We start from the raw sequence: 15524 nt of genomic DNA, 5'->3' as shown, positions 1-15524 counted from the left end.
TGCGTCCGCACTACCCCAAATTCAACCCAGCAAGGTCGATTTTAGCGCTACTCCCCTCGCTGGGGAGGAGTACAGAAATGTATTTTAAGAGCTCTTTAAGTCGATGGAACGGGGTTGGTTGTGTGGACACATTCATTTGAAAATCGACCTAACATGGCTAAATTCGACCTAACCCCATAGTGTAGACCAGGCCTAAGGGACAGATTCTTACACATACTGGGTAGTACATTACTCCATGAGTACTCCCATTAGAATCAATGGGACAATTTAGGAAGTACAGTACTATACAGCGTGAGTGAGGGTGATGGAATCCAGCACCAAGTTTCTATCAGGAACACTATGCAAATCTACTGAAGACAGTGGAGTTGCACAGGCGTAACTGGGGGCTTAATTTGGCCTGCAAAAACTTTATTATGGGTTAAAATGCATAAGGAAAGGACCCCCGCTTGGCTCTCTGAGCACATATGATGTGTCTGACAGTGAAAACAAAAATAACCCTAAAACCTATTTACTTGTCAGTTGAGGTTATCTGATAGTCATTGAATGAATTATGGAACCATTTGTTCAGAATACTTGAATTGTTTCTTAGAACTAGCCCATGCTAATATGGTATAGAATTCAAACACTGTGGGGCTAGACAGATGGTAGTTTCCAGATTTGATCCCTGGAATCCAATTCTCACTTCATGGGTAGGAAGGAATTGCAAGTGCTGTGCAGGAGTGCCTCACATCAACCTCTTGGGAGCAGTGCTGATGGAGTCCAAAGGGGAGTCACAACTAGCCTTCAGTTGGAAAAACTGAGGCTGCAATACAGGAGTTTACATAACACTTGCACACACTAAGCCTGGTTCTCCTGTTCAGGGTCGTGAATCAGGAGTTATCCCATTGAAGTCAATGGAGCTAAAGTGCCAGTGAAAATATAAGTCTACACAATTGAGGGGAAAATCAGGACAACTCTACTTTGCTGTCACCAATACTATACGTCCATCACTCTAAATTCCAAATTCTTTCAGAAATTAAAAACAAGATTGGTCTTCAATATGATTTGTTAAATATGTCAGTGTCCTGTTTGCATTCTTACCTTTAAATAATAAACCAAGAGCTCATTGAGTGCAGGGTCTGCATTCAGATTAACCAGATAACACTTGTCATCCCCAACCTTGATACCAGAGGACTCTAGGGAAATTCCCATGCTTTCTAGTTGCCTTTGCCTCTCCTACAAACACATAAAAAGGTTGAACTCACATATTATAGTTTGCTGAGACAATAAAATAACTAAATGAAAGCAAGGAGTAAAGCTGAATACTAATCTACCTACAGGACACGGCTACTAAAAGTATTATCACATAAGTTACAGTAAAAGGATTAAAATATACAATGATCATACCCTGTATTCTTTTCTAGATTTTAATGTTATGCACCATGACCTACTCCTTTAATGTTCACTCACTTTGAAAAGCACTTACTTAGGCAAGTAGTCCTACCAACTTCAGTGGAACTGCTCACATGAGTAACTACTATGCACCATATGGGTTGCAGAATCAGGTTCCGACTCTGCATGTCCATTGCAAATTTGTCACATTACATGCAAATACTAGAAAGATAAGCATACTAGCAGCCATAGGCGCCAACTTCCCCTCTTTCCCATGGGTGCTCGACTCCTTCTTGACCCCCACCCCCATTCCAACCCCTTCCCCAAAGTCCCCGCCCCAACTCCGCCCCTCCCTGCCAATATTCCAACTCCTTCCCCAAATATCAGCCCCAGCCCCGCCTCTTCCCGAGTGCACCATGTTCCCGCTCCTCCCCCTCGCTCCCAGAGCGTGCTAACGCTGCCAAACAGCTGTTTGGCAGCGGCCGGAAGGGAAACGCTGGGAGGTAGGCAGAGGAGTGGGGACGCAGCGCACTCAGGGGAGGAGGAAGAGGTGGGGCAAGGGGTGAGGTGAGCTTGGCTGCCAGTGGGAGCAGAGCACCCACTACTTTTTCCCCATGGGTGCTCCAGCCCTGGAGCACCCACAGAGTCGGTGCCTATACTAGCAGCTATGATTTCAGGTTTAGGGGCATGCCATAAAGTAGCTTGGGCTCAAAGTTTTATTTTGTTTTTAAAAAGCTACAAAGTACTTAATACTAATGGAAACATTTCCCCAATTTTGTAAGTAATTCAGCAAAACTGTTTGTGTTTAGATCTAAATGTTATTTTGTAGTGGTTGCAACCCAAACATCATAACACACTGCTGATGCGTGAGAACTTTGAAGTGTAACTGACTCATTCACTCTACAACCCACAAAGAACAAATAACATAAATGATGGCAAATAAATCAATCTAAAAATTCTGTAAATTCTAATCAAAGGTAATATTAGGGTTGTCTACAACGGGACACTCAGAAAAATTTATCCAAATTAGCTAAGGCTGCATCCGATGAAGTGAGCTGTAGCTCATGAAAGCTTATGCGCTAATAAACTTGTTAGTCTCTAAGGTGCCACAAGTACTCCTTTTCTTTTTAATTAAAAGTGGATCAGTTAAACTGTAGTAAACCCTTGTGTAGACACATTCAGAACTGAATTGGCCTTCATTTAGGTTATCTTAGTTCAGAATTAAGATAAACTGAATTAAGGCCACTTTAATTCTGAATGTATCCACTCAGGAGTTCAATGAAGTTTAAATAATCCATTTTTAATTCGCACCTTTAGCTAATTCGGAATAATTTTCCCAAGTGCCCTCGGGTAGACAAGCCCTTAATGACACTAGTAAGTTAATTTGTTTTTACACAATTTTCTTCCTTTACTTTACAGAGTCACTTCATGTTTAAGAACTGTTTTATAGTAGCACACATGGATGAATTCAGTGATGAAATCCTGGCCGTTCTGAAGTCAATTTGAATTTTTTTTCATTGATTTCAATGAAGCTATGATTTCACCCATTGTATTCATGTTCCTACTTTGGTCTTACAAATCTGAAGTGGCCTGTACACACTGCCATTTGTTTTAAGTACATATCAAGGCAGCGATCCCATTAAATCTATTCTAATGAAACTGTCAGTGTCGGCAAATTACACTGTACTCTGGATACAAGGTTGAATGAAATGGTAAAAAAAATGAAAAATACAGAGAAAGGATGAAAGACCAAGAGAGGGTGCCCCACAGAAGTAAAGGAGTAGGAAACAGCAATATCCATGGCCAGACTCTCAGCTATTGTAAGTCAGCAAAGATCCACTAAAGTTTATAGAGTTATGTTGATTTACACCAGCTGAGGATCCAGATCTCAGTAGTTAAAGTATCTGGACTACCTGTGCAATTTCTTCTGTTTTCCTTAGCTTTTCCTCCCAGGTGACTGTAAGTTCTTTTATCAGTTTTTCAGATTCTTCCAATTTTTCCTTCAGCTCTGGTGCCTTCAAGGCCTTAATGTTGAGAAGAAGAAAATTATTACAATTTTAAAATATCATCATACATAAAATAACTCTGCTCAAGCTGGTTTTAGCAAGCTGCTGGCCACAATAGGAATAAATTACTAATCAAGCCATGACAGGACTTTTCCTTTTTTTGTTGAGTTAATTTTACAGGGGAAACTGTGAATATGTGACATAGATCCCTAGTTGAGCACTGAAAGAACAGTTGACAATAATGGGACAATTTTTCAGCTGGTGTAAATCTAGGTCGCTCCATCAGAGTCAACAGAGCTATGCAGATTTATCAAAGCTGAAGATCTGACCCAATATATTTATGCAAAGTGGGTGACTATATGCAAACAAAAATATCTAACAAGTTATTCCTTTGTACTTGGATATTCTCAATCACCCTTCTTTAATTTATTCTTCTTATAACTATTTGAATTAAATGCCTTCACTAGATTGAGGACACATGTGGCGTTCCTAATATTTTGCCTATTCTGATTTTGTAGGTGTCCTAGCCAATTATAGAAAAATTGAGGATTGAAGATGAAAACTGAGACAGGCAGTGGGTATAAAGCAATATCAGATGTGCTCTAGGACTAGGAGAGGTTTCTCACCCTAATAATTGTCAAAAAGAAATTAAATAAGGTGGTGAGACCATCCATGTGGGTATTCAGTAGGTATTTTTGTTTCTCATGATTCTTTGGTGTCAGTAAAAGGGTAGGAGAACAGTAAGCTTGAAAGTTTTACATAATTTAGTCAGACAGACAAGACAACAGGTAATTTGGGGTAAATTCAGAGCATTTTTAGGTAGCTTCAAATACATCCCTGACAACAGTAGAGAGACAGAGTGGGTGAGGTAATATATTTTATTAGACCAACTTCTGCGGATGAGAGAGACAAGCTTTCGAGTTTACACAATGCTCTTCTTCAGGTCTGGGAAATGTCCTGAGAGGGTACGTGCACAATACAATTAGACACCCACGGCTGGCCCATGCCAGCCAAGTCGGGCTCATGGGGTTTGTGCTAAGGGGCTGTTTAACTGCAATGTAGATATTCAAGCCGCAGCCTGAGCTCTGTGGCCCTCCCATCTTGCAGGGTTCTAGAGCCTGGGCTTCAACCCAAGCACAAACATCTACTCTGCAATTAAGTAGCCCCTTATCCCAAGTCAGCTGGCATGGGCCAGCCATGGGGTTTTTGTTGTAGTATAGACATACCCAGAGTCCCACAGCTAAATACAAGGTGGAACAGATTGTTTAGCATAAGTAGTTAATATATATTAAAGGACCATTCAAGGTAAGTGGCCCATTAACACATCTCCAATCATAGGGGTGAAAGGAAAAAAAAAATGGTGGAGGGGTTAAGTGGGTTATAGATTGCTGTAATAAGCCATAAATCCAGTTTCTCCATTCAGTCAATGATTTTTAGGGTCTAGTAAAGTTATAAATTTAAGCTCCATGGCTCATCTTTTGAAGGTGTTGTACAGGTTTCCTTTGAGGAAACCCATATTTCAAGGGACCATTCAAAATGAAGTAAATGTTAACCACTTATGCTAAACAATCTGTTCCACTTTGTATTTAGTTGTGACACACTGAGTACATTTCCCAGACCTGAAGGAGCAATCTATGCAAGCTTGAAAGCTCATCTCATCGGATCATTTTGAAGCTGATCCAATAAAAGATATTACCTCACTCACCTTGTCTCTCTAATATCCTGGGACCAATGCGGCTATACCAACACTGCTTGACAACAGTATTCAGCCAGAGGTCGCCCACATACCATGAACACAAATGACAGTTTAATACAGAAACAACTAATATAACCTGTTTTTTTTTAAATGGTTAGAAGAATAGGTAAAATTAGGCATTTCTTTAATTTATATAATTTTAATTTATTTTCTTTAATTTAACAGAATCAATAGTCTACATTGCAAAGAAAAACAGAAATTCATGGAAACTTTGCCATTTCAGCTTCATATATCTTCTTTAACAACCTCTATACTAGCTTCTCTTTCTTGCTTACACTACACAAATCCATCCCCACATTCATCTCTAATCTCATCTCCTACTCTTTATGCTTGTCCAAAGCAGCTCTCAGAGGGCTCAGTAATCAGAACCTAAATGCCATAAGGCCAGTGGTACGCATACTCCCGCTGGTACGCAGAGGTCTTCCAGGGGGCACATCAACTCATCTAGATATTTGCCTAGTTTTACAACAGGCTACATAAAAAGCACTAGCAAAGTCAGTACAAACTAAAATTTCATATAATTACTTGTTTATACTACTCTATATACTATACACTGAAATGTAAGTACAATATTAATATTCCAATTGATTTATTTTATAATTATATAGTAAAAATGAGAAAGCCAGCAATTTTCAATAACCGTGTGCTGCAACACTTTTGTATTTTTAGGTCTGATTTTGTAAGCAAGTAGTTTTTAAGTGAGGTGAAACTTGAGGTACGCAAGACACATCAGACTCCTGAAAAGGGTATAGTAGTCTGGAAAGGGTCACTCACACTCAGACACACAGGAAAGACAACCTCTGTCGTACAGAGCTTACAATCTATGTGGGAGACAAGAGGTGAAAACATCATATAGATGGGGGAAAATAAGGTTAACAGGGAGACCATTACTATTAGCATAATAGGCAGCGGTCACAGCAAACCAGTTAGCTTAGTGTTTTTGTCTCCTGACTCTGTGTCTTTTACTGCCCCATTTAACTTAACCAAGCTACATTCCACTCCTTCCAAAAAACCCAAAATATACCAAAAAAAACCCCCACAACACAATAAAAAGTTGAAAACCTACTACGCAGTTATGATCACAGGTCACAGACTGTTCTATGCTGTACTACAGAGTATCTACTTGTGCCTTTAGATTAAGTTCTTCAGGAAAGGATCTAGTTTGGCAAGGTACACCTTCTGTACAACCCAGTGTATGCTTACAAGAGGCTCATGAACCATCAGATATTTCAGCTTCTTTCAAGAAACAAAGTTAATGACTTACAATGTAATTAACATAGCAATCTCACTTCCGAACTTTGTTGTAAGAACTACACATAGAAGGAAATTCCTATCAAAACACTTGATATTTCCTTATAGAACTCTAGATACACAGAGCTCCAAATAACTTTACCTCAGCTTGCGAGAGCTGTTCTTTCAATTTTTCCACTTCTTCACGTAGTTCTCGAATGACCCTGGCATTTGGATCTTCATTTACCACAGCATGATTAACTATCCTTTTGGCTCTGTCTGCATATCTCAGTGTAGAGAGCGTTTCTTCATAATTGTCAGCTGATGGGCTAATTGTGGCTATCATGGCAGTTTGGCTGTTTCCTCCCAAGTTGTCCTGTAAAGCATAATCTTCGAAAGTTTGAGGAATACAGGACATATTAAAACGTACCCCATTCTCTCTGTAGTCATAATGTGCCCTTGTAAAGAACGGATTTGAAATATATATGACATCTATTTAGACACCAAAGTGCACTGATTAATTTGAATCTGATCTATAACTCCAACAATTTCTAGGTCTCAGTGCATTAGACATGATCCCACTACAGATTAGTACCATAGGTCATAAGATATCACTGCAGGCAGAGCAAAAACAGCAGCAGAGAATCTGTTCCTAGTAGTACAGAAAGAAGTTTGTAGCAGCAGCCACCCCACAGCTCATTAAAAATCAAAACTGTATGCTTCGATCCCACAACACATCATGCTTACAGTTTGTCTACAGCAGAGGTTTTCAAACTGTGGGGCGCATCTCTCCAGAGGAATGCGGAGGAATGTTCGGGGGGGTCCAGCGCAGGGCTGGCCCCTCCCGATACCCAACCCCCTCTTGAGGTGGCTCAGGAAGGCAGGCTCAACTGGCCACATGTAGGAGACCTGTGTCTTTTTGCTCATGACTGTCATGCAGAGGAGCAGGCAGTGGCAAGATCAACGATGCACTTCTGCCTGGGCTGGGAATGGACAGCAACTCCTCTAACCCGCACACAGATCCCACCCCTTCCCCACTCATGTGACAGGGATGGCTGTACTCCAATAGCTGCCCTCGTGATGACTTCACACTCCTCCCCTCATGGCATTTAGAGCCAGTGTCAAACAGGCTGCCATTTTGAGCCACAGATAAGTGTGGGGACAGAGGAAGTGCCAGGGGACTGTGTAGACAGTGGCTCCTGGGACCAAAGGTGAGGGGTGGGGGATGGGGCTTGTATTGTTCCAGAGCTGCATGAGGTGCCCAAAGAGCTGTGGGGAGCTTTGCTCTGCCTACAGGTTCCTGCCACTCGAGGTGTGTCTGAGGCTGGCCCTGGCGCAGGGGATGAGTGGATTGCAGGCAGCCTTCCCAGGCCAGATCAGGGTGGCGTGGCTCCCCCAGGGGGATGGAATCTGTCAACCTTCAAACAGCATAAAGAAGCCCGAACAGGGACCTCCAGGCCAGTGCTGAGGCAGAGGGATGGGATCTTCACCCACTGCGGGCAGCCGCATGTGCCCTGGAAGATTATTCCCTGCCCATGACTGCAGCTGTCTTGGGAAGCCACAGGCAGCCCGGCGCAGCCCAGGAAGGAGACGCTGTCAGTACCACCCAAGCTGTGTTACTTCGGGATCACTGTGGCTCCTTCTCCATCCCTGCTGTAGCCAAACCCCGAAGCAGGAGTCACGGTGGGGTGCAAAGCCAGGGCGCCCAGTGGCTCACTGTGTAGAAGATGGCTTGCTCAGCTGTCTGCCTGTTCACAGCCTGGCATTCACAGGGTCACTGTACACTTTCCTGGGTGCAGCTCAGAGTCCCATTCCTCTATGTGTGACCATAATGCCCCTCGCAGGGCCACACTGTGCTCCCTCCCCCCCAACCAGGGCAGCAGCGGAGGCTTGGATGAGCCCCACATGGCAAGGCTTGGGGCAGCCCTGCATGGCGGGGCTTGGAGACAGAGCGCCGCCTCCATCCCTGACTCACCTGAGGGGGCCACCCAGTCTGTGGGTCTGTTTTGTCTGGGTTGGGGGCTGGGGCAACTAAAAATTGTAAGTCAAAAGGGGGGCTCAGCTCGTAAAGTTTGAAAACCACTGGTCTACAGGGTGAAATGAGACCATGCGTTACCTTGAGAAGCCAAGTGAGTACAGAATCTCTATAAGGCACAAACTTGTTTTTCCCCTTTCCTGCTGCTTGGTCAGCAAGCGATGATATAACCAACCCCAGTGTTGAGAGTGACCTAAGAAAACAGCAAAACATTAAACAGCTTTGTGTATATATTCCAAACAATATGATTTGGTAAAATGCAGAAGAGGAGGAGGACTTGAAAGAGAACTAGACTTTGTGGTTTGCAGTTGTTCATATACTGTTTTGAAAGATGCCTGTTAAAGTAACCATATTTATAAAAAGAGAATTGGATTCAGAGAGCAGTCTAAGTGGCTGCCTAGGATTTCATACTGCAACCTGATGAGACTAAACCAGAAAGTTTGGAACTCAGTTAAAATATTACAATATTTCAAATACTTCAGCATGTGAGGTTGCAGCGTCTTATGTACCCCTCCTCAGAGGCTAAAGTCCAAAGGTAAGAGACCTTTTGCCTCAACACTTATTCATTAAGCACTGCTGACGGCACTGTAGAGCTGAGTAAGAGGGACTGCAGTCAACAGAACTACTCACACACTTAAGCATGTTCATAAATATATGCAGGTTCAGGGTCTAAATTAGATTGACAAAATAGCTGAAGCACCAGGTTAAAGGAAGTTAGTCTTGTTTTAAAGCAAAGATTCTTACTCCCCGCACCCCCACGTTTCCAATCCACACATTAAACCTTTACAACGAATCAACTAATTAATGCTGATTGGATTGAGGAGCAAGTGGGAATAGTTGGACCTTTATATATTCTACTTATATTTACATATTTTAATATACTATATAGATACATTTTTACACTTGTACTTATACATATGTGTAGGCAGCGCCATCACTATACGCTACAGCACTGTAAGTGTAAATAAGCCCTTAGATGCAGGGACAGTGGGTCTTGGCACAGTGCCTATCAGAATGAGGCCATGACCCTGATTGGGGCTTTTGAGTGCTATTGCAATAAATAATGGTCAAAAGATGTTGCATAGAAGTGTTTTAATGAGAGATCTGAAGGATTCCAGCTGTAACAACTCTTACAGAAGATATTGCAGTATCATGTAGCAGAAGGACATACTCGGATGTTATGAGAGGAGGCATGGATGGAGTGTAGACAAGGAAGCAGAAGGAAATAAAATTTAGGGAGGGGCATGTCAATTTGTCCTTATGATCACACATGCTAGCACAGGGGTGGCCAACCTGCGGCTCTTCAGAAGTTAATATGCGGCTCCTTGTACAGGCACCGACTCCAGGGCTGGAGCTACAGGCGCCAACTTTCCAATGTGCCGGGGGGGGCTCACTGCTCTACCCCTGGCTCTGCCACAGGCCCTGCCCCCACTCTACCCATTCCCGCCCCCTCCCCTGAGCCTGCCATGCCCTCGCTCCTACCCTACCCCCCAGAGCCTCCTGCATGCCATGAAACAGCTGATCGGAAGGTGTGGGGAGGGAGGGGGAGGCGCTGATTGGTGGGACTGCCGGTGGGCAGGAGGCGCTGGGAGCAGGGGGTGGGGAGCTGATGCGGGACTACTGACGTATTACTGTGGCTCTTTGGCAATGTACATTGGTAAATTCTGGCTCCTTCTCAGGCTCAGGGTGGCTACCCCTGTCCTAGCTTGTATATTGCCTATCTGTATATAGAATACCATGTATGAATGATCATACTATGCAGCACAAAGGGGTATTTTAATTTTAAATTGTTGTGTAAGTGAAAGTACATCAGCCTTTGCAGTACTGTCAGGAATAACTGATTGCTGGATCCCCAATCTCTCATTTCCAGAGGCTGTGAAGATGGCAAATATTGGGGTGTCACACATTGCTCCAGTCCAGACCAACCTCCCAAGACAATTAAGGAGTACCAATAGCAGACTCTTAAAGGTGTGCTGTTGAATATCCATCAGCTAGAGGAACAGTGGCAAAAACAGAAGATCCCTAGGAATAAAAGAAATGTAAAGGCAAGAGAAAGTGGGAAAAGTTTCACACAAGGAAAAAACTAAAGCAACCTCTGCACCCAAAACTGCTCCTCAAAGGCCCCATGTAAAGCCAACTAATTTAACTGTATAGACCAGGTTTTAATAAAGGGGCACTTAATTTAGTGAAACAATAGTCGTTTGTTAACACAGTATTAAAGATTTAACTATGGCTTTAACTAGGCAGTGTGGTCTAGTGGACAAAGCACCAAACTGACTTGGGAGCTCTGGTTCTATTCCCAGATCTGCCAGTGACCTGCTGGGCAGGTCACTTCACCTCTGTACCTGAGTTTCCACATCTGTAAAATGGGGATAGCGATAGTGACCTCTTTTGTAAGAAGCTTTGAGATTTACCGATGAATATTGCTGTACAAGAGCTAGGTATTATTAATTATTATTATTATTAATAAAATACAATCTGTTTTATACAGCTAATTGTTAACAAATGTAACAATACCAAAATGAACATCCCTTAAAAATACAAATGAAGAAATTGTAACGAAAGCCATTGTCTAAACATTGTAAGGGAAGTATTATGAGAAATGGCTGCAATAAAATAATTACACGATTCCAGTGTCTACTTTGCCTCATAACTCATAATGCACCGGAGATGTGTAATTACTTTAATCTAATCTACATACTGTTCTCTGATATTGCTTACATAATGCCCTTTAACAAAAGCCACTTCCACCACCCAATAAGCTGGGACAGTTCAGAAAGAGTAAGTTTACTTGGCAGCCTGGTGCAGAATACATGAAAGAGAATCGCTTCTGTGGGTTTCACATTTTCAACATCACTTTTTCCTTATGCATGACTGGGCTCACTTGTTATTGTGCAGTTGGAGGCCTGCACATTCCAAACAAGTGCCTGAGTCAGCAGTTGTAAAGGTGGTGCTTGCTTATCAGAGTGGAGAACACTGCACTGAATGGCATAGTTTCAGCCCATTTTCATAGGGTTTTCACTGACATCTAGTTTTCACTGTGGGGTACCGCTGCCCCTATGGTCAGTATGGTAGCCAGTACTCTACTGGGAGAGAAGCAGGCACATTTAGCTCTTCTGAAAATATTTGCAAGGACCGAGGAAGACAGTTATGGTGCAGGTCCCTTGAAAACCCTGATGGAGGGGAGACGAATAGCCACCCAACACCCTCTGGAAGGAAGGTTGGAGAGGGCCATCTTCTTATGTTTTTTTATGCACAAAGAGAAGCCATATGTCTGGATGACTGTAAGCCTGAATGACTTATTTTAGGTTAAGGTAAATAACTAGAGAAAACAAACAAAATATCAATGAGAGCACACAATGTGTGCATCTCCTTTAAAAGGAGTAGCACTACCTCTGAGAACAAAACAAAAGCGCTCTCTGCAGAAAGCAGACTCCTCGGTCTAATACACTGATAGCAAGATCTAAGACTTACATAGTGCAAGTCATTTCTGGAGCTGACTGGGATGGAGCAAACTATCCCTTCCCTCCAAAGCATTCCCAAGTGGAGTGCCTGAGGTAGGATGAGCTGTGGGGGAGAGAAGGGGAGTATATAACTGGAGAAGAGTCTATTTCATCCACAGTATTTGCTTTTATGAAGAAACTGAACTTCCAAGCAAATCTGCAGGAACTGGTTAGATGCCACGGAAGTCATCCTGCAAAATTTGTGGTTTATTTAGTTGTACTGTATAGTTTGCCCAGCCCTGTAAATGCACAAGTCAGACTGCTTTGCCTTCCTTTATTTTCACATTCTCATCCAAAGCAGTTACATATAGCAATCAATATGGATTATATTCTAATGGATTTTTCCATTTCAAGCAACTGTAGCCACTCTGCTTTTGACCTCATGATAAAAAAACCTGGGATACTTTACAAGTCAGTCAAATTCACTGTCCACAATGTTATAAAATATGTTGATCATCATAAAATGGTGTGTTGCTAAAATTTTCAGTGCCACTTTGGAAATCTCAACTATTGTCTCTGCCCCTGAGAGCTCAGTATCTATTTCAGAGATATACTATTCTGAGTGACAATACAAAGTATGTGTGATACACATTATTCACACATTTTAATGGGAGTTGTTCTGTGAAAATCAGTTCTAGTAGCACAACTTCTAGAAACAAACTTTGATTATTGGTTGCAATGCACTTTCAGAACAAGAGGGAAAAATCCACCTCTCTCAAAATAAAAATGCCTTTTTTCCCCAAGTGCATATCAAATACAAGTTCTGTGGCTTCTTGTAAGTGAAAGAGTTAGACAATTCTACAAGGTGTGGGAAAAGAGAGGTAAAGGACACCACAGTACAGCACTAAGGGAATTCTCTTCAGCATTCAAGCATCAAGTGGAGTTCCAAATGGAGAGCAGTGAATAAATGGATAAAGGGGATACAAACTTATACCATACAAGAACTTAACTTGGGGTAAATGTACTTATAGAAATGAATCAAGATGGATTTTTTTTCTATTCTCTTTTTAGAAATGTTTCAAAGTAAAATTTAGTACTCATGAAAGATTTGAACTATCTGTATCTGAAGACATCTATCCACAGAAAATATACAGCATGGACAGAGCAAGATTCCAATGCTGCCACCACAATAAAGGATGTAAAGCCTGACTTGACGGGATAAGGTTATAGGGAAAAGTGAGGAGAGTTCACTCTCAATGCCCATTCCGTTCTTGGTATATATGCCGAGACTGCCAGCATGAATGGCAATTAGCGTCTGTTGTGGCAACGGTCTTGTGATGTGACACTTTTCCACGAGGAGTTAGACTGAGACAACCAACTCATTTCCCATAGGCCTGTACCAACCATGAGATTCCAAGAGACCAGAAACTAAAACTAACAGCTGGATTTGAATCAGTGACCTTGAGAGTTAAGACTCCACGTACCACACTACCAACCTAAAGCCATCCAGTTTCCCATCACATGTAGTGATTCTTAACCCTACTGTGCCGATCATGTAAACTTTTTAACATGACACACTGATGCAAAGTAGATTGGTGTTTACTGAAGCATCTCTGGACCTGTCCAGCTTCTAAAAGAGGTTAGGTTTTTAATATTCTAGTATAAATGTTGTTGAAATATACCTCTGCTGTCCTGCTCACCTTACAGAGAACCAAAAAAAGGTTTATGGAAACTTTTAAAATTGGTAATTGAAAAAAGTGCTAGGTTTGGATGCTGCATTTTATCTAATTTTTCCCAAGGAAATTAGTATATTTAAGACAATGGTGATATCATGCTAAGTATTTGTTTTGTGGAATAACACAGTAGTTATGGTAGCAAAATGCCCTATAAATTGTTATTGCTTGAGTTACAGATGCCCCTAGGCAGCCTTAAACTTATGCACCTTCATTGTGACCTATTTTTCTTAAACTGTGAACTATACTCTTACATATTTTTAGCACATGTAGGAGCAAAGCCATTCAGTTTTCACCAAATTTTTTATGGTTTGTATTCTTCCTTTTATGGCTTACACTCTTTCAATGATGAGATTGCTACAGGTGTCTGAAGAAAGGGTGTGTAAATGAATCACAAAGGTTTATTCTTTAAAGAGTGCTGTTGTCACTTTTTCCAAATAAGCAGCACAAAGATCTCATCTGAATCATGTATGAATCAGGTTCCCTGCGTCAACGTATAATGTTGTGTTCAGCACATAGTTGCTGAAAAAGCATAATTAAATTGCTTGTTGACCAGAAGCATCACTTGAAGTGATTTATGACAAGTGATTCCAGGCAGGCAATGAAACACTAACCTTGGAAGATTCATTTTTACACTTCGTATTTGCCAATGTCCTTACTTGTTTATGTTGCTGCCTTCTTTCAGACGTTCTCCTGCAGCTCCTGTTTTAGACACTCTCTCACTACCAGCCAAATCCACCAGGCTGACCTTGCTGACCTTCTCGCCAGAATTCTAGAAGAATGAAACATAGGAGACAAATAGCCAAGAAATGTGAATACAAAATGCTAAAGAACCAGATATACTTGCAGTACTTAAATCCTGCTGTTTTATGAGCAGTGCATTATGAACAGTGACAAATCAGAGGTGTAAGAGAGCCTGAAGAAAAAGGAATTCCCATAAGGCTTTTTAATTTTTTTAAACAGTTACTCTCATATCACTTTATCCCTAAGGGTTGCACCACTTATGAAATAGCATTAACTATGGTATAAGTTCAATAACTTTACTGGCATGGTAAGCTATTAAAGTGTTGCCAATGCTAATACAGCAAAAATCATCTGTCTAGGACAGGTTTTACAGTAGTCAGTCTTAAACAGCATGCTCATCTCTCATTTGGCAACTGGCTGCTTCCGTAGTTTTTCTTGTACATTAAATTTCAATCTGAATCATCCTCTCTACTAGATGAGCTAAGGGAATCATAAAAATGTTTCAATTTAACTCAAAAAATTATTTGAGGCTGGATTCCCTTTTAGGTACCAAGGGAAAATAGTTCAAGTTACAATAAAGACAGGATATGTTTACACTGCAATCAGGATGTGTAGTTAACACTAGCTTGGGTTTGCCTACACATACTGCAATCTAGCTACTGTGAGTACAATTAGCATGTGCTTCAGTGATGGCTGTACAAGCCCGCCCAGGATGCTGGGAACTTATTTGAGTGGCTACCCTAGGCCTAAAGCCTTGTGCTGTAGCTTCACTGCTATTGGTAACCCGTGCTAGCTAGCTCAGATATAGCTACACATGCTGCAATCACACTTCCAACTGCAGTGTACTCATACTCTTAAAGACAAAAGAAAAGGCAAACCAAGAGAATACTCATGTGTTCTACCTTCCCACATAAATAATAACCACTAATGGGATCAAAGGAAAGGGTCATGCAATATCATACAGGAAACTGTGTCCCCAGGTGACATTAAAACTCTTAAGGCAGAGGTGAAAAACTCTACCCCCTAGGAGTCAAGGCAGCTTAAGTTTTAAAATGGTAGGCCATTTGGTCTCCTTATCCCAAATTAAGCAGTGCTACTTATAGATGCATAACAGTATGCATTCTGACAGTGGACTTCAATTGTGTTCTCCAAGTTTCCTTTAAATTTATCACCCCTGAAATGTAAATCCCGGATGCTGAGTGGCTG

The 15524-nt window shown here is 41.7% G+C and overlaps 1 protein-coding gene across 6 annotated transcripts in view; it reads right to left on the bottom strand.

The window, feature by feature from the left end:
- KIF13A (kinesin family member 13A) overlaps positions 1 to 15524 on the bottom strand; it is a 196911-nt gene that overhangs the window by 63363 nt on the left and 118024 nt on the right. For all 6 annotated transcript variants that reach the window (XM_077810585.1, XM_077810588.1, XM_077810587.1 and 3 more), the window contains 5 exons: positions 14234 to 14346; positions 8480 to 8591; positions 6527 to 6739; positions 3285 to 3395; positions 1081 to 1215 (listed from right to left, as the gene is read on the bottom strand). In XM_077810585.1, coding sequence (XP_077666711.1) covers positions 1081 to 1215; positions 3285 to 3395; positions 6527 to 6739; positions 8480 to 8591; positions 14234 to 14346 — 684 coding nt within the window. The remainder of the gene's footprint in view (positions 1 to 1080; positions 1216 to 3284; positions 3396 to 6526; positions 6740 to 8479; positions 8592 to 14233; positions 14347 to 15524) is intronic.

Source organism: Eretmochelys imbricata, chromosome 2 (assembly GCF_965152235.1).
Source record: "Eretmochelys imbricata isolate rEreImb1 chromosome 2, rEreImb1.hap1, whole genome shotgun sequence".
In the NCBI taxonomy this organism is placed as follows: Eukaryota; Metazoa; Chordata; order Testudines; family Cheloniidae; genus Eretmochelys; species Eretmochelys imbricata.
Note: the sequence above shows the minus strand (reverse complement) of the source record. Positions and strands in the feature narration are given on the sequence as shown.